At 35.8% G+C, this 20,564-nt stretch overlaps 1 protein-coding gene across 9 annotated transcripts in view; it reads right to left on the bottom strand.

Annotated features, from left to right (window-relative positions):
• RPS6KC1 (ribosomal protein S6 kinase C1) overlaps positions 1–20,564 on the bottom strand; it is a 168,799-nt gene that overhangs the window by 67,355 nt on the left and 80,880 nt on the right. For 7 of the 9 annotated variants that reach the window (XM_014834845.3, XM_044757644.2, XM_070496935.1 and 4 more), the window contains one exon: positions 7,655–7,773. In XM_014834845.3, the coding sequence (XP_014690331.1) occupies positions 7,655–7,773 (119 nt within the window). Of the gene's footprint in view, positions 1–7,654; positions 7,774–20,081; positions 20,130–20,564 lie in introns of all 9 variants that reach the window. The other 2 variants (XM_070496938.1, XM_014834850.3) reach the window with 1 other exon arrangement.

Below are 20,564 nucleotides of genomic sequence, written 5' to 3'. Positions count from 1 at the left end.
ATGGAAGATATCAAAGATTATACATCAATCAGGGAGGTACTTGAAGGAAGACTGCCTGCCGAAGCAAATGCCAGGCCAAAGGAAACTAAATTTATCATAAATCAGAGAACGCAAAGATGAAAGGAGGAAGTTTCTGTTTGTCTGTAATGTAAAATAAAAAAATAACAAAATCAAAAATAAAGAAAATCAAAAAGAAAAAGCAAGAAAAAAGTTGCAAGTAAATAAATCATGATAACACTGAAAAAAAAATTTTAAAAAGAAAAATTAATGAGCTGATAGAGTTTCTAGAGCAATAACTCAATGCAGAACTGTGCAGCTATAATGAAACTTTGTAACAAATGCATAACTGAGCCAACAATCCATCACAGCCTTATATTTACCCCAGACTGGAGCTCAAGAGTAATTTGGAAGGTAGGGGGAGGAGGGGACTAAAAAACAACGTAATAATAGATAAACTTGGGGAGAGAGGGAACCCAAGTCATTCTCTCTCATCATGAAACTACTGTCCTTTAATGTTACTTTATAAATATATACTATGTATTTTAAGAACGATTGGCTGATTCATGTTCCACAAGAATTACCAACAATGATAAAAAATTCAGAAACTCCACCATATAACCAACAATTATCAAAACTGAGGTCGTTTAAGCCTGGAAAAGAGATGATTTACAGGATAAAGAAAACTTTTTTTCAAATATTCAAACATCTGTGATCCTAACTTCCCATCCAACTGGTCTTAGTTTTTCCCTATCAGTAAAGAAGACATGAGACTAGATACACTCCAAAGATCCTTCCATTTGGCATCTATAACCAGCAAGCAATGCCATATTAATCCTTATATGAAAATAGTGATGCTGCAAAGGATGACAAGAGACACAAAGCCTTATTATATCCCCAAAGCAGATATTTTTGTTGTCAAAAAAATTATTAGAATATATAGGAAACACTGTGATCCCCATGAGTGGAAGAGAAATATCCTGGTTAATCAAATGTCATGATTAATAGAGATATTGAGATACTATTTTTGATACTTCAGGTCCTTGTACAGACCAACATCACTATTCAGGAAGCTCCCTGAGAACAGGAAATATGCCCTGTTCATCTTTATATTCACCGTGTCTATGATGTTAGCTGGAAGGAGAAGTAGAAAACAGAGGAAGGAAGAAGAGAAGAGGGAAACAAGGGGAGCAGTTCGCACAGATAAATTAGGCATCATCAACAACTGGGAAAACTACCACTTGTGAAATTTTCTAAAAGTAGCAATTCGAATGGCTTTCAAATTTTTCTGTTTTTTGTTTTAGCAAGCAAAGAAGAACTTCAATATGTCTGAAGAGGTGATGTTTGATTTTAAGCAAAAGATGACGTCGACTTTTTATTTTTTAAAGACATTTAACTTGAGAACACCAGTGATAGTGGAAATTGGACTGGATAACAATAATCTTTTAAAATTGATTTAATTTATACTTCTAGGACATGTTTCATTTACTTAATCTCTCACTTCATGAGGGGCTGAGCTAGATGCTACAAAAAACAAATACATCTCTGCCTCCCTAAAAGCCTAAAATTTAAGGGGAATTTTTAAGGATATAAAAACATTTAGCAAGGTATCTTAACGTCATACATGTAAACAGACATATAACAGAAACAGTCTCTTCTATCTTAGTTTATATTACATTATTTCATCTTCATCCCTCGTGCCACCCTGAGCGTGGCACTTACAGGAAGTTGTTATTACAATCCCCAGTTTCACAGCTAATAAAGGGGAGTTCAGGGTGGTTGACTGTGGTCAGAAAGAGAGACAGCAGAAGATCCCAGACTAGACTCCAATTCCTTACTCTATGCCTGCAGTCTTCTACTACGCAACACAGTCTGATGACGGAAAATTCATCTCCTCCTACTCTATTATCAAGAAGGAGTAAGAATCGCCTGTGATTTTGTTAAAGGAGATGTTGAAGAAAAGTTATACGGGGAAAAGAATACTTTAAATGATAATTTATCCATTACATTAGTCATTGAAAATATGCCTCCAACATCCCTATCTCCTACTTACACCTCTTTACTCACTCATGTCACTGGATCTTTCAGTTCCCAAAGAAAGTTATCAGCTCACTTTAGCAATTTCAACAGCGAAGATCACAAACTACAGAATCTCTACTGCACCTTCAATAAATACTTACTGTGTGCCCATTATGTGCATGATAACCAAAAAGGAGATATATCACCAAAAGGCACGGTCCCTAGCTTCAAGACATTTACAACTTACTTGAGCAGAAAAGCCAAATACATAAAAAGTTAAATAACAGTAAAATTTTTTAAAAAAATACAAGACAATAGAGCTAAGTGATTAGTTAGTGTATGATAAACTGTCGTCTCAGGAAGAAGTGAGACTAAAGGTGATTTTAAATGCTATATAGAAATTAGCTTAGGAAGAGGATATTATATACAGCATTGGACAGAAACTGGCCTGGTGGGGAAAAAATATTCAAATTGGAGAACAGAGGCAAATAAAATTATACATTTAAGGTCACTTTTCCCAGGCCTTGAATGCCAGGAAGAAAAGTCTGGATCATATTCTCCAGAGTCTAGACAACAAGTCTCATACGAGAAACAAACCAATGAAAACAGTGATTTAGTAAGGTTTCCTTTGCAAAGATGGGAATGGTGAAACGGTAATGGGAAAGACCAAAGGCAAAGTGATCATTAAAGCTCTCTTTCTACTTTAACCATCTATAAAAGCTTAAGATCAGAGAAATGAACAAAGAAAGATCATAAAATAAAATCATCAATAAAAAAAATCCTGTATTTCTTATATGCAGCATTTAAATTGGGTAGAATCCCTATAGATCTACTCCTTTTTTCAGAAGGCAAAAGGAAACATAAATCCACAGAAATTTAAGAACAAAGAGAGACAGAGATCAAGTCCAATATTCTCTTTTTTTTTCAGATGAGAAAACTGGGAAGCAGCAAGGTTAAGCAATTTGTCTAAGACGACAAAACTAAGTAACAGATAAGAGGGGATTAAATCTTATTTAGAAAATAATATAGCGTTGTTTGGGGAAACCTTAGCCCAATGCTATAAGGTGGGCGTGAGGGTGGGGGAAGAGAGATGCAGTGTATTTCTAGGCAACATTGCTGATTTCCCTAATGAAAAAAGTAAGATTTCCACTTATATGTAGGAGCTACCATAGCAGAAGATGCCTAGAAAAGCAAGGAGTAGTTGTACTCACCTACACCAAAACTAAATACAGGGGCAAGGAGGGGGAAGAGGCGGGAATATATGATGATCCAATAATCTTCAAAACCAAAGATGGCAAGTACATATCACTCAACTGGGCAAGCCCATGGCAGACACATCTATTAACCCCACACTCTGTCTCACACTCCGCTCAATACAGTGCTCTTGAACGCTACTACTTGTGGGTTAGAGTTAGCACACTAGGAAAGTCTATTTTATATTCTTGTTCTAGATTCTCTAAACAGCTAAGTGAAGCTTTGTTTTTGGTTTGGGTTGGTTGTTGTTTTTTTTTTTTTTAAGTATTTATTCTGTCCACAGTCTTTTCACCTGATATTACTCCCTATTCTCAATGAGCTCTATCTCTATTCTCACCAATCTGTTAGTGTGGCACTTCTCAAACTTTAACACGTATGCACATCACCTGAGGACCTTGTTAAAACAGAGATTCTGATACAGTGAGTCTGTGGAGAGGCCTAAGATTCTGCATTTCCAACAAGCTGGTCCACCAACCACATCTGGAGTAGGATTAGCTACTCCTCCTGAAACAATCTGAGAATAAGTCATCATTGGTGGTCTAAGGGTTCAGATTCAGTGTTCTCATTGCCGAGGCCTAGGTTCCGTTCCTGGTCAGGGAACTACATCATCCATTTGTCAGTTGTCATACTGTGGTGGCTGCATGTTGCTGTGATCCTGAAAGCTATGCCACCAGTATTTCAAACAATAGCAGGGTCACCCATGGTGGGACAGGTTCCAGTGGAGCCTCCAGACTAAGACAGACTAGAAAGAAGGACTGGCCACCCACTTTTGAAAAAGTTGGCCATGAAAACCTTACAAATAGCAGCAGAGCAATGTCTGATATAAAGCCAGAAGATAAGAGGATGGAGCAAAAAGACTGGACAGGGTGTCACTCTGCTCTACACAGGGTCACCAGGAGTCAGAATCGACTTGACGACACTAACAACTAAAGTTTCCATTATTTGGGGGAAAATAAGTAATCAAAGGCAAAAAGAAAGCATTACAAAGAACATACCAAGAAACCACACTGTGAACCCTGAGAGCTAATACACTCGAGTTTCTAAACTTGGCTTCATCTGCAGATTTTTGGCTTTGCCAAGACTTTCACTGTCAATCTTTAACCCTCAACACCCAGCCTCCTAAGCCTCTCTCAGATCACATTTCAAGCGTGACTCTTAATTGCAGTCCTATTACTGATTTAAAATGCCCCTGACTGCCATCTCCACTTAGTCCACGTCTCACTGAGGATGACACAATACTCATTTTCAAGTATTTTCTAAAGAAGAATTGAGAAATACCAATAATGCCAAGAAATAAAATGCACAATAGAAATATATTTTCAGTATCATTATAGCAATTGTACTCACAATCTACAAAAGATTCACGCAAGGCATACCTTTTACACATTAATTTTCATTCACACCTTGCAACTGCATAACAAAAAATGTATTCACATTTTAGAAACTATACAGTCTTTTATGTCCTAAACATAGACCATTTACTATCTTTTTCTAAATTTCATTCATCTTGAATTTAAAATTTCTAGAGCTAAAAATAGCATAAAAGCTATTCCAAGTCTTTTCCAGGAAAATTTCCTTTTCATATTAATTCTTAAATTATTCAAAGTCATCTACAATTTTAAAAACAAAAAAGGAAAAGAAAAAAAAATCTGTCTCCTTCAGTTAAGACTTCACCTTTGCATCAAACAAGCTTACGTCCTTTTCTTCTGAAAGCTGCTCCTTACAGCTTCTGGGAGCCTTTTAGCAATGAAGTAACGAAGAAAAGAAAGAACAGGAGAGCACTTTCGTTCCTTCTTGGGCTCTTTTGAAAAGAATATTACCATCAATGACTGGGAAATTCAGAATTTTTATATTTACCACATAAGTCTTATAAATAAATTCAATAAAGCAAAAGCTTAAGCCGTTCACAGAAAACTTGGGTGGAGGTTGCCATGGCCCAGACAGCAGCAAAGGGGAAAATAGTAATCACAAATATTTTTTAAATCAGAAAGGATTCCTTTATTCTGTTAACCAACCAGGCTAGAAAGAAATGTTTGAACAAGGATTCAAGAGAGAAATATGTGCTTTGCACAGAATTTAAGAGCTAAAAGGCCCTTAGAAATCATTCCTACCAATCCTCTCCTTGTGTTTGTTAAAATTGAGGCCCAAAGATGGTTAAATAATGAATTCACCAAGCTAATCAAGAACCAACCTCTAGAAGACATTTAAGTTAAATTATGGATAGGAAAATAATCAAGCATGTCCCTGACCTAAATAAGGGCTAGATTTAAGAGAATAAAATACAAAACTGAAAATCAAAAGCAATTCCTCACATAAAAGTAAAACATCTTGCTCTAGCAAGAAAAACTCTCCTCTAGCCTCCTTGCCTAAGAACTGATTATAAAATCCGATTCACTGGGTACCCCTTTTTACCCTTTCTAAGTTGCCATCATTCTATATAGCTCTCACCATTCTCTCTAAGTTTTGTTTCCTCAATTATGTACCTATTTTGGTCCTCAATTATGCTATAGGGCTTGCAAGAGCAGAGACTGTGTCATCATCTTTGTATAACTCCAAACTGTTCCTAGTTTGATAGTGCATGCAAACAGAGTCTTAACTGATGCTCAGTCAATCAATATACAACCTAATACAATCAGCTTTCCTGTATTTGCCATCTTCTGTTTAATTTCCATTAGAAGCTATGACTGAAGGGAAATTCTGGTTGATATGCTTCATGGTTCCCTTCTCCAAGTCAAAAGCTACACAGCAGGCTTTATATATTTATTTGCCTAAAAAATTATTCCTCCATAGACGTGATTATGGGGAACTAAAACAGGAAATGTGTAAGTAGGGAGTTTGAAAGAGTAAATATCAGTAGAATGTTCAAAGTTAACGCTAACAGGAAGGATAGAATACTGGTAATTTTGACTCTGTAAAATATTTATAATATTTATACACAAGATGGATTTAGTAAAATAAGTAAGTTCATAGGGGTCCATCCTATTTAATACTTTTATCAATGTCCTCAAAAACAGAATTAAGAATGTATACATCAGGATTGCGAATGAGAAGGGTTGCCAACTGCACAGAAAATAAGAAATTGAATTCAAAGTAATCTTTAGATAAATATTCCATTTAAAAAAAGATAAAATTCAATAGTATAGAGTTAAAGGAAATAAATTTAGTAATATAATTTAAGAATCAACGATAGAAAATAGGAAAAATTAGCAAAGAGAATACAGAATAAGGAGTCACAATAATTAACAATCTGAAAATGAGTCAGCAGATATCTTACAGCATACTCATTATGTTAGAACAAGTAACGAGAATATATTACTTCCAAGTTGGAGTATAATCTTTCTGTTGTAAAAGGAATGGTCAAACTCTTAACATCAAAAATTCTCACTGATATGGATAGTTTTGATAACTGCATGTTTTAAAAGGTCACCCAGAAAATGAAAAGGACTCAGAAAATAAACAACAAAAAGTTTTAATGGTCCAATGAATCAAGATTAAACTTGGGGCCGTTTATAAACTAGAAAATTGAGACATTTTATAATTTTGAAAAAGCATGTAAAGCATAAAAAAAAAGTGGAAAAAAGTATATAAAGTCATATATGGGGAGAGATGAAAAACAGGGCTAAAACTTACTAAGTTTGTTATAAAGTTACAAAAGCTTGGCTGAGAGGCTGATCTTTTTACAAGGCAGGCACTTGATTTGTATGTAGACATCCAAGCCTGCTTGCCTCTTAGATCAATTAAGAAAATAAACAGTTTCTCCCATCTCTAGAAGATATGATTCTTAAATTGCATCAGAAAAAAATTAGTTTAATATAAACAAAAAATAACAGAAAAGTTTCTTCCAGAATTTGCCAAATCCAGATGGAAATGATATAAAGACAATAATAATAATTCACAATGTTCTAATATTTTGAGCATTCACCTGCCTTCTAGACAAGACAAGACTAGGTAATCCCAAATAAGCAAAACACCCGTTAGAATTATGCCTTTATAATTCTAGGTGATCTATAGCAGATATTTGTAGGACTTATGCTTAAATGATTAATTTTAGCATGAATCAATAAAACTATAAAGAAATTGTACAAGAACCATAACTTAAAAAAATTCAAATAAAATTCAGTATAAATTACTGTCATCCTACACATGGGGATACTAGGGAAGGAGTAAGAAACAACGGACTGAGAAAGAGAAGGAGAAAGCAAGTCCCATTTTATTCCATGTTTGGTTGGTTTGCTTTAACATTTTTCTTTCCACCAATAACTTTTAAGAAAATTACTGATAAAATTCCAAAGACCAAAATTCTCAAACATTCTAATTAGAAATAAAGCCGAGACAAGACAGGAAAAATGGCTAAAGAAAGTACAAAATGAAAGATGAGACATACCTGAGCTACGTCATCAAGTTGAGGTTTTCCTTTATAAAGGCTACAGAGACTCTCCGCTCGCATGAGATACTCGGCTGTTCTTCTCTTCACAGCTTCTCGACGGGTAGGACTTGACTCTCCTAAAAGAAGAAAACAAAATTCTGGACATGTAAAAAATAAATAAACTTTGTTTTATCCAATCTGAAGATTATCTCCCTTTTACCCAATTCATTGTTTGTACACGTTGCTAACTGAAAAGAAGGGAGATTCAAAACTGGAACAAACGTCAAAGTTATTAATTTCAGCAAAATCTAAATATTATCCCCATGAATTTTATTTATCCAAAATCTGAAACTCTCCCATTTAAACATGTACAGAGAACTTGATATAATTTATAGGATGAGTCACTATACAAGAAATGTAGTGCAAAAAGCTCTGAAGACAAAAGACTAGCCTAGTCCAGACACTATACCGTTGTCCGACTCAACCAATAGGACTAAATACGACAGATGTTTAATAACAGCTGTGACATGGATATAACATGCTGTAAAAGTATCACCAAACTAGAGAGTAAAATTATTCAAGGTAACTGATTCACTCTAATTGAGTTTTAAAAGCTTCATGATTTTTTCATTAACAATAAATTGTTACCCACTTTATAACTAAAAACAAGAATGTGAGTGAAATCCTTGTAATATACAATTATGAGAAAGTGAACACATCATTTACCTTGTCTGGCTCTCAGTTTCCCTAAACAAAAGGTATTCAGTGTGGCCTCCAAAGACCTCAAGATGTTAAAAAAGAGGTGTACCAGCCCATGAAGCACTGGGTTCTCTCCTCTCCAAAGTGGGATGATCCTATGCTTTTATCCACTTCATGTGCTTGGCTGTGATATAACATTTCATTTGAAGAAAGGATTCCATGGCCGAAAGCCAAAAAGTTTAAAAACCACTATAGGATATGATCTCTAAGGTTCCTTTCATAAATAATATTCTATACTATTCATGATTCATTTTTATCAAAGCACTTAATACATAGTACTGTTTTTATAATTCACCCTACGCATCTTCTTTTTTTTTAAAGATTTTATTTTTTTCCTCAAAGCCCCTCGGTACATAGATGTATATTCTTCGTTGTGGGTCCTTCTAGTTGTGGCATGTGGGACGCTGCCTCAGCGTGGTTTGATGAACAGTGTCATGTCCGTGCCCAGGATTCGAACCAACGAAACACTGGGCCGCCTGCAGCAGAGTGCGAGAACATAACCACTCGGCCACGGGGCCAGCCCCCACCCTATGCATCTTCTGAATGAAGTTAACCAAAAAGCAAGTATCATACAGTGGAAAGTGCCCTAGATTACATTCCAGAAACCTTGGTTATCTGAATTCTGACTCTGCCTCTCATTAGTCATGTGACTGATGATAGGTCATCTCAACTCTCTGAACCTCTTCCTCGTTCTCTAAAATGGAAATACATACCTGAAGTGACTGTGGAGATTAATGGAGACAACAGACATAAAAGGTACTACAACAGAGCCAGTAATATTGGACGCACTAAATTGTAAACATGTTCGATCTTGGTTTTTCTCTCAAAACCAAATCCTATAAAATAATATTACCTGGTTTGCTGAATTGAAGTGAACTGATTCATAGTAAAGCAGACATCTTTCCCCAAAAGACTACTAGTGGAAAAACCTCTTCTTATTTCTGCCTGGAACAGCATCTTCTATTTCTTCTGGGAAATGCCCCTTTCTCCTCCCCTTCATACTCCTCCACCTCTCCACTGCCACCGCTATCAACTCTTAACAACACGGTTTGAATGAAAGCCGGTATCTCGTTGCAGATCTCAGTCCCCCTAGTCACTACTAGTTAGCCAAGGGGGAGCTCCTTTGTCACAAGCTGAGCCAATGTTAGAATCCCACCCTTTTGGCCACAGTTGGAAAAGGGAGGAATTGGCCCAACACAAACTGGGCCGATCAGTCCTTCTCTGTTATTGATGATGGAAATAAGAGGAGTGGGAACTGCCAGCAGCCATGATTTCTGCCAATGCACAAAAAGCCAATCAGAAAGAAGGAACTTGACAGAGAAGCAGATAAGAGAGACAAAAAAAGAAATCCTAGTGTGACTGGGGTCCCTGATTTCAGCTGAACCTACTTTCCTGCCATTCTATGCCTAAGGCGGTTCAAATGTGGATTTTGTCACATGTAAACCAAAGAACCCTCACTGAATACAGACCTCAAAGAAAAACTGCAACAAAGTTTGGGACTACAATTTTGCTAAATAACTTCCCTTTACAGTTTTTACATTACTATTCCATCTCTTCTCTCCTTTATGAGTAATTCACAAATATAACTGGTCTTGGTAAAGGAAAAAAATCTCTATTGCTTTGTAACTGGAACAATTTAAATTTATTAACTCTCCAACTCCTCAAATCTCAATTACTATCAGTATACTTCCTTCCTCTGTCCTTAAAATTTACTTAATTTCTAAACACAAGGATTTTATCTTTACTCATTTGAAAAATGGACATAATCTGTGAAAATCACCTAAGTAACTATAACATATTTTGAAGATAAAATGTGCCATATAAATAAGAAATACTCACTATTTATACATACTACTAGTACTTTAGTTTTGACTTTACCGTTCGTAAACTCTAACTGCTATATCCATTATCATTAGCTCTTCTCATTTTAGGTTATACCTTTCAAGCCCTAACTTAAATTCCCATTTAGAATTTTTGATTCATCTTGGGCTCAACTCTAATAGAAACTATGGCAATTTAGTTTTTAATTCAGTGTGATTAAACTTTAATAAAACTTTGAAATTTGCTTTTGTCAAAAAAAATCAACTTCTCCTCAAAATAATTTGAAATTCAAAAATGCCGAGATTATAGAACACCTAATTAAAGCTAGACTTAAAACCATATTTTGTAATCAAATCACTGTTTTTTAAACTTTTGGTTTTTCTGTCACTTTCTGGGCAGTCTCCATAGTAACAGAGAAACAAGAACCGGAAGCCAGCAATTGAAATGGACTCCTGCTGATGATAGTGGTTCCGCTTCCATGGAAACAACAAAGTGATGGAAATACTGGAAGGCTTTTTAAATGTAACCTTAAATATACATACTACGTCTCCTTCCTTATCAGCCCCTTAAAAGTAGGTCACAACCACTACTGATCAATAGCAGCTGCCAAGGATGAAAAATATCTCTTGTAGATTTCTGCTGCTGGATACTTACCGACGACAGTGAGTACCAGGAAAGAAAAGATTACTCTGTAGATTTCCAGAATAATTCTAACTGATCAAATTATTGATAAATGTGACTTTAAAGAGATATTGATTAAAAATTTTAATTGACCCTGCCCTTAATTTATCTTCATTTTAAGACACACAGCACATAATGATTATTTTTTAAGGAAAAGTAGGTTATCTGGAATTCAACTTTTAATCTCATTAAAATCTCATGTGGCTATACTATTTCTTCAGTCATATATCCAGGTAGACACTTAATAAATGCTTTTAAAAATGGAAACATATTTTACATTCTACTTAAAGATAAACCACTATCTTCAATAAGTTTCTCTACATTTCTGTTAATCATTCATATAAAGCAAGAATTTCCACCAGGCTTCGCTATTCAAAAGAGACAAATTGATCCCATTATTTACAAATCTTTATGTCAAAAAGTTCTGGTGTCCCATAAAAGACGTCTTATGTATACTGTGTCAACGTGTATTTCCTTACTCTATGTTATCAATTTCTGGTCAGGAGAAAGGATGGATATAAGGTGGTTATACAGTGTGATCTGTGAAAGAAGAGAGTATAACTGAATAGAAATGAGAAGAAATTCCAAAGTTATCACTGAAATTATTAGAAACACTGGATTGCCTATCTTGCGTTTCTCAGAGCACCAACTCTGACTTAAGTTATTAAGAGAAGTTTTATAGAAGGCATAGTCTACAGATAATAGGATCATGAAATTCTAAGTTATCCAAGAAGTCATCACCACTTGGAACTCCTTCATTATATCAAATTCTATTTACAGAAGATAGAGTACCTTCCTTTTATAACTAAGGAAATTGAGGCTCAGGGATGTGAAATGCCTTCTCAGGTACAAAATTAATATGAAGCTAAACCTAAGTCAGGTCTTCTGACACCACACTTCAGGTAACTGAATTTGAATTCGATTATCCTGCTGTTAGTGAGTAGAACAAGCAAAATACAGAGCACAGGACAAGTACAAGTGAGTATGGGAACAAAGATGAAGAGAAAATAAACATAAGGAGTTGAGACAGGAGCCTATCAGACAACACAGCAGAGGAGAATCAGAGAGAAGGAGAGAGACTGAAGATGACAGACAAGCACACAGAAAAAAATCAGAGCTACAAAGAGGTATAAATTCCACACTATGTAAAGAGAAGGAGCCTTTCTGAGAAAAACTGGTCTCTCAAACATCCTTGTTACCCAAAGACTTCTTTGGGAAACAAAGGCCTTTTCTCATTTACCCATAAAAAACCAAAATGGCATTTTTACTCACAGAACTAATGAAAATCAGTTTCACAACCGAGAATAAATAGTAGTTCTTCCACTTCTGTTATTTTACCCTTAGGCACTAAAAAGAATATAGCTAATGCCTCATCATTGGTTCAGCAAAACAAGAGCAACGCTAGAGGAAGAAGTGGCGATGTTAGACTTCTTGAAAGACAGTATGTCTACATCTGTATTTTAGGAGAAATTTTAAGAGTATTTTAACTATACTTGATTTTCACCACATGCACAGAATTAATCCCCACATAAAACTCTACTTAGTCACATCTTATATTCTTATCTCTATTTCTCTACTCCACAAACATTCTTCAATAGGCCCTATGCTGCTGTATTGGTCAAGCACACTCGGTTTTCACTCAGATTTATCACATTAGAAAGAACACTGAAATCAACCTGGGTTTGCTGGAATGAGTTTTTGTTTGTTGGTGCTTCCTTTTTTTTTTTTTTTTATAACTTCAGTCACATAAAAGAATGACTGTTTGAGATGGCCTTGGTGGTTACAGTTTTTTTAAGTGCTGACTGATTATACTTAATGGGTTCTTTTTGTTCTTTTCAGGTATAGCCTACCATTTCTGACTTATGCTAAGTGTTCTGACAACATAAGGCAACCTTGAGAAGAACAGTAATTTATGGTTCTACACGTCTACCACAACTCTGGAGCCATCAGCCTTTCTGAGTATAACACGAATATGGTCAGTCAAGGAATCGGCTTCCCATTCGCATTTAACCAACCCCCTGTTAATGTTTTTTCAAAACCAAGTGTAATGTGACCCCTCGAAGTTCAAAGAGTCATCAAAGGATAGTAAAAGCAAAAGTCATAATAATATTCATACCCAGGCGCCGCCTCACTTATGATCACTTTCAATGCTGCTCAGCAGGTTTTCCACTATCACTAATACTGAATGAAAACAAACACATCATTAAATCATAGAGTGCTAAACACCTACAGAGTCAGCCTTCTCTTAGATTCAACCATTTCTTTCTGCTCCCCAACCTATTTTTCTTTGTTTTGCAATTTTAAAGGGTAGTACCCAAAGCACTAATCACTCAATCTCTTCAAAACAACATTGCCTGGCCCATCTCTTTGTGACAATAAACTCTTGGTAAGTAATAAATAAATAAAGTAAATAAATAATCAACCCCCTAAGTGTCCCTTAAGAAAACAGTAATAATCCTCTAAATTTCCCTTATGCTGTAATCAAATGGCTTTTAAAAGATTAAGGTAAAAAGATTAAAAAGAGTTAGCAATATACTAAAGGAAAAAGGAACAAATTAAAACCAAGGAGCTAAAATTTTGCCTTATGAGATACAATAAAAATAAGGGGAAAATTTGGAAATGAAACTCCACATAAACTAAGAACTTTTTATCTGCCATACCGGTAAATATGGAAAGTTCCCCAACCCCCACAAAGGCTTTTGCTCATTCCTTCACTGAGTATAAGAGACACCTTAAGAGAAGTAGCAAATCCATGGAAGACTCTAAAGTCCAATAATTATTTTCCTTAAGTCATGATACTGAATCCATACTCTTCCTTAGAGATGATGTAAAGTGATCAACAGAATTACTGATCACAAGCAGTTAATTCTTCTCAATCCTACAAATTTCACATTTTTAATGCATCCCCACCCTAAAAAATAAATTGACTTAGTGCATACCAGAATTAGAAGAGACTCCACTCCATCTTTCTTCAGATTGATTTAACATGAACAGATGTATCTCCCACATTTAAGCAATTCAAAGAATGTGTCACTCAATCCTCTGAGAGTATCTCAGGATAACAAAGAAAATCCTCCCCAACAATTGGTTTTTAAGTAAGCCACTAGAGAGACAAAGTTCTCCAAACCACTTATTCCTGCCACTCCTACCCCTTTAGAAGGAGAGCTGCCTAAGAGTTACTGAGCATCTATTACGTTCAGACGCAGTCATCTCAATGCTTATAGTCATCTCAACATTGTCCTAGAACATTACATATAGAGGACCTTCAACAACATTTTGTTAAACAAATGAATGGAAACGTAAATGAATAATTTTGAACCAATATTTACATGGTCTGATAACGATGCCTTCCTGCCTAGAGATGCTCCAATTACCTCTTTCTATAACTTAGTGCCTTTCTCTAACTTAAACGATAGTTATATGAAACACATGTCAGAAAACATGCACAATAATTGTCTTTATCATCTGTGTAGGCAAAATTCATAGAAAAGGAATGTAGAGGAACAGAGCATAGAAGTGGCATGGTTGGTCTAATAAGAGACGCTACATTTTAATTTAATTTTATGAAAAGTTGTCATAACAGTATCAATGAGGGAAATACACTGCAGATTTTCTAAGTAATTATAAACCATTACATAAAATAGAATGAAGTCTATAAACTCTCTTTTTATTGTTTCACAATTACAATTTTGGAAAATGTGTTTCTTAACAATTAGTAAAAGTACAATATGTCTACACAATGATCTGGTTATTTTTCAAATGAAACACAGTTTGAGACCACTAATGGCAACAAAGTAAGCTTCTGAGAAAAACCAGGTTTACATGTTCAATACTTCCTAAAAAAGAATAGATAAGCTGAACTTCTGTGCAATTTATACAAGACTCGATTTTTAATTGTTAAGATATAACTTAAGCTATAAGTTATATAAAACAATGTAACTCCAGTAATTACAAAAAAATGATTAACTCTTTCTCAGAGTGCCTAATAACCTGCTAGTACAGTCATGCATCACTTAACAAAAGGGATACGTTCCAAGAAATGTGTCCTTATATGATTTTGTCCTAGTGCAAACATCATAGAGTAGACATACACAAACCCAGATGGTTTTGCCTACTACACACCTAGGCTCTACGGTACTAGTCTTATATAAAGGACCACTGTCATAAATGCGCTCCATCGTTGACCAAAACATCGTTATGCGGTGCATGACTATGCTGAAATAGTGGCAGTTTTCCATTTAGAGCTTTTTAGCTTAGTTTGGTTTACTTTAAAATACTTGTAGATATCTACATTTTTTCTGGTCCGAACCAAGTTTTTTTCAGTAATCACAGGGATTAAACCACCTCTCTCATTTTAATGTTTTTAAACTGTGTTACTAAAGATATAAAAATGTGGTGATACTGATGACAGAGACCATATAATAAAAAACCCTTCGAGAATCCTCATCTGTCTCTCTGCTTTTGCTACACAGCAGCTGTGCCTCACAGATCCACATGAATGAAAATATTTAGACGAGAAACCACCCACTTAGTTTATTTTCCATATGACTTTCCTGTAATTATTTTGTAAACTGTTCACACAACAATACATAAAAACATCTGCAAAAACAGGTAATTAATGTGTCAAGCCAAACTAATGCATTTTTTATGGTGTCCATGCTTCGTCAACTGTAATTATAACTCTTTTTTAAGCAAATGATGATGTGTTTGTTGCAATGTGCAAGTGGTTATTTTAGATGCTCTGTTTACTGTTCATACAATCTGAATATAAAACTCCACAGCTACTTTACCCCACATCAATGCTTTACCTAGCTTTTTGCAGAAGCAGGAAAGTGGTTCTCTTTTCCAAGCTATAATTTCCAGTAAATATTTTTGTCATTAAAACATGAAACTTTCAACATAAAAGTTGACACCAAAATAGCCAACAATTCAAGAAACATATGCCCAGCAACGATTCATCCAGACTTTCTTCTTTCAGCTTTAACCCTGTGGGAAATACAGCAGTTTATGCCAATCAGCTGCAGTATGCTAAACTTCCTGAGTATCAGAAGTTTAGAAGGTTCCTTATTGTTTTTAATGCATAATATCCATTTCACCTAGACCCACCAAATGCATATATCTTTGACGTGAGACCAACAAATGAAGAACCAAACCCTGCCCAAAATATATTGTTGCATATTCAGTTTATCCTGCCTGAGTTCCAACTACATGAAAGATCATCATAATTATTATAATTACTATTACTATTATTACATAATGTTAATATTGCATACCAACAATCATCCTCAGATGGACATTCCTGAAGGCCCAAGGTACATAATCTCTAAAGTTCTGTTTCCAGAGCTAACAAAATCTAAAATCAATGAAGAAGCAGAACTCTATAATATTTTTCTAGAGTCCCTTCTCTTTTTAAACAAGGCAATTTTTAAAATATCAACGGTCATCATCTGCAGTATAGAAAAACCTTGGTAATAAAGAACTCTTAGGGAACAAGGTTTTCTGTTTGTTTATTTTCACAACCAAATTTTTTAGAGATAGTGTGGAATTAGCCCTTCAGGTCCAAGTTTATGTAACTGTACTTTGATACAAATAATTCTAAACTGAGCTACTCCATTCTTTCCTTGAACATTAGCTACTGTGAAATACATCAGCTATGGGGATGTGCTACAGGTGTCTAATCAGCTACAGGGATACGCTATAGGTGTCTTTCCATCCCCACCTTGTTTCCAAAAAACCTAAGAAAGGTATTATAGCAAATCAAATGACAGCTTCCCAGCTGCCAAGCTTGAGTTTTGGGTCAAATGCCTATTTTGGAGAATTTGGGGTTGGGTCTTATCCAAAGAGAACAGAGCTCTAGTTCCAAGGATGCTGGAATAGGAAACACATGACCAAGACAAGGAAAGGGAACAAGACAGAAGCTTACTATTAAAGCTAGAAATCAAACTCAGGGTCAGATTAGCAAGAAGTCCCAGTAGTGAGTTCCACTACATATATAGCTACAAATATAAATGTAATAATGCATATAATTAATGCCATTTCAAATGGTTGAATTCTATACATTGTCAAACCTTTGGGACAAATATACTAATGACTGTGCAATACCAGACAGGAGGCATTTTAAACCTACTGATATTTTCAGAAGCTACCTTAAATGCATACTGGCTGTTTACAACACATACTTTAGGATTCAACTTATTTATCACCTCCTCCAAAGCTGTCCCTATAGGCTTTCTCCTTCCCCTGGTCAAGTGCCCATTCATATGTATCTATAGAATCATTCTCATTCATATATTATTGAGAATTTCCTATGTAACAGGCACTAAGCTGGAAGATACAATAAGGAATGAGAAAATGCCTTGCCTTCAAAGACATTACAAGTAAATAAAGAGATATTAATTCAACAAATAATTTCACAAATATATATTTCATTGTAAATATGCTAAGTACTGAAGCAAAACAGTGTGCAATGACGACGAAGTTGAGGAAATCCATTCTGGTCTGAACAGAGCTGAGGAAAGGCTTCCTTGAGGAAATGTCAGGAAAACTGAGACCTGATGGACAAGGAGAAGATATCAATTGAAGAAGCACAGTAAAGCACTCAAATGGAGCACCGCTTCTATGAAAGCTCTAACATGGGAAGGACCTTGGTGCCTTCCAGAGGTAAAAGAAGGCCCTGTGGCCAAAAGAGAACAAGTGCAGAGGAGGGATAAAGATGAGCCTGCAGAGAGAGGCAGAAGCCAAATCATTCATAGCCTTGTAGACTGTAATATCTTTGTGTTTTAGCCTCAAAGCAACAGGTTTAATCCAAGAAAGTGACATGATCAGACTCCATTTTCAAAATATCACTCAGGCTATTGGTAGAGAAAGAATGGATTAGAATCAAGTGAGAGCAGGAGCAAAATAAACAGTTATAAAAGTGGTGATGGAAGGTGGGACTTCCAGAATCTCAGAATGAAAAGCTCAGCAGACCTTTCCCCAGACAAAACTGGTCAAAATTATCAAAAGAACAATTCTGGAAATTGACTAGAGATATATAACAAATTGAGAAATATTTACATAAGAAAAAGTAGTAAACTGCAATAAGAGACACAATAATGTTTTAACGTGGAGCTACTCCTTCCCAACCCCTAGTACAACACAACAGTAGGTGTGAGGATCAACAGCCTTCCTGCTGCTGGAGAGGACTAGTATGATTTGGATCTCCACTGAAAAGCTCCATGCGATTGAAACCAACAGCAATGAATGACGAACAACAGACAACTAAATATTTAACAGGGAAATCTGCAGAATAAGATAGTCATAGTGTGCTCTGATAAGCTCCCACATATTCTTGGGGATCTTGAAAGTTACACACAAGCACAGAAGAGACCACAGAGGGCCCCAGCTATCCACGCATTCCTGGTGAATGGGAAGCCTTGCACAAGCAGAAAGTAAAAGCCAGGACAGACTTATAAACTGATCGAATTTTGAATGCCCTAACCCATACACAGACACTCTCAGCAAATGGTAGCAGCCTCACTGATTCACACAGTTTAACCACAATCTCTAAACAATCACTGGTTGACCACAAAACAAAAACATAGCAACAACAACCGACCTGAGAAAATGGGGGGAGGAGGGGTATAATCTAGAGTTGCTATACTATCTAAAATGTCAAGTTTTCAGCAAAAAATATAAGACATACAAAGAAACAGGAAAAGTATGGCCCATAAACAAGAAAAAAAAGCAGTCAATAAAAACTGGCTCTGGGGCCAGCCCCGTGGCTGAGTGGTTAACTTCGCGCGCTCCGCTGCGGTGGCCCAGGGTTTGGATCCTGGGTGCAGACATGGCATCGCTCGTCAGGCCACATTGAGGCGGCATTCCCACATCCCACAACTAGAAGGACCTGCAACTAAGATATACAACTGTGTACAAGGAGTGTTTGTGGAGAAAAAACAGGAAAAAAAAACTGTCTCTGAGGGGATTTGTACGTAAATCTTAGCAGGCAAACATTTCAAAACAACTGTTATAAATAAGTTCAAAGAACTAAAAGAAACCATGTTTAAGGAATTAAAGTACAAAGACAATAAATCATCAAATACAGATTTAACAATAAAAACACAGAACTTGTAAAAAAGAAAATAATAGAAAATCTAGAGTTAAAAAGTACTCCATAGCACATTGAGCTTACAGAAATAAGAATCAGCAAATCTGAAGACAGATAAGCAGACATTATCCAGTCTGAATAAAATTAAACAATAAAGGGGGAAGACACAAATTCAGACACCTGTAGAAACCATAAAGCACACTAATAGGCACATAATGCAGTCCAAGAAACAGAAGAGAATGGGGGGCTGGGGGGGGAGGCAGGAAAAATATTTGAAGAAATAATAAATGAAAACTTCCCAAATTTGATGAACACTGATCTACATATCCAAGAAAGTCATCAAATACCAAGGAAACAAACACTAAAAAGGATAAACTCGAGGAGATCCACACCTAAACCCATAATAGCCAAACTGTCAAAAGCCAAAAGAGAAAATCTTAAAAGCAACAAAAGATAAACACTACTCATCATGTACCAGGGAATCGTAACAAGATTAATAACTGACTTATTATCAGGAAAATGGAAACCAGAAGGCCATGGGATGGCACATTCAAAAGGCAGACAAGGAAAAAACACTGTCAACCAAGAAAACAAACTGCAGAAAAACTATCTTTCAACAAAAAAGGCAAAATAAATATTCCCACATAAACATTTAGAGAATTTGTTGCAAGTAGACTGCCTTACAAGAAATAGGGGGACAAAAAGGGAAATGAGGCCAGAAAATCAGCAATGACGTAGAATACTTGAGTAACAACATCAACCAACCTGAATTAACCAATACCTACAGAATATTCCACTCAACACCAGAATACACATTCTTTACAAGTGCACATACAACATTCTCCAAGAGAGATCATGTGATAAGCCACAAAAGAAGTCTCAATAAATTTAAAATAATTTAAATCATATGAACTATATTCATCAACCACAACAGAATTAAACTACAAATTGACAACAAAAGAAAATTTGCAGAATTCACAACTACTTGAAAATGAAAAATATATGTCTAAGTAACACACAGGTCAATGAGGAAACCACACTGGAAACTGGAGAGCACTTCAAGCTAAATGAAAATGTAAATGACATATCAAAACTTACGGGATACGGTGAAAGCAGTGCTTAGAAGGACTTCATAGCTTTAAACACCTATATTGAAAAGAAGATCTCAAATTAATAACCTAAGCTTCCAACTCTTGATATGAGATCTAAAAAATGAAGAGCAGGGGCTGGCCCAGTGGCACAGCAGTTAGGTTCACATGTTCTGCTTTGGTGGCCCGGGGTTCACCGGTCGGTTCAGATCCCAGGTACAGACATGGCACCGCTTGGCAAGCCATGCTGTGGTAGGCATCCCACGTATAAAGTAGAGGAAGATGGGCATAGATGTTAGCTCAGGGCCAGTCTTCCTCAGCAAAAAGAGGAGGATTGGCAGCAGATGTTAACTCAGGGCTAATCTTCCTCAAAAAAAAGAAAATGAAGAGCAAATTACACAAAAAGAAGGCAGAGGAAGGAAGAGAAACCAATGACATAGAACATAAAAAAAATATAGAAAACACAAATGAATCAAAAGTTGGTTCTCTAAAG

The sequence above is a fragment of the Equus asinus genome, chromosome 25, assembly GCF_041296235.1.
Source record: "Equus asinus isolate D_3611 breed Donkey chromosome 25, EquAss-T2T_v2, whole genome shotgun sequence".
Classification (NCBI taxonomy): domain Eukaryota; kingdom Metazoa; phylum Chordata; class Mammalia; order Perissodactyla; family Equidae; genus Equus; species Equus asinus.
Note: the sequence above shows the minus strand (reverse complement) of the source record. Positions and strands in the feature narration are given on the sequence as shown.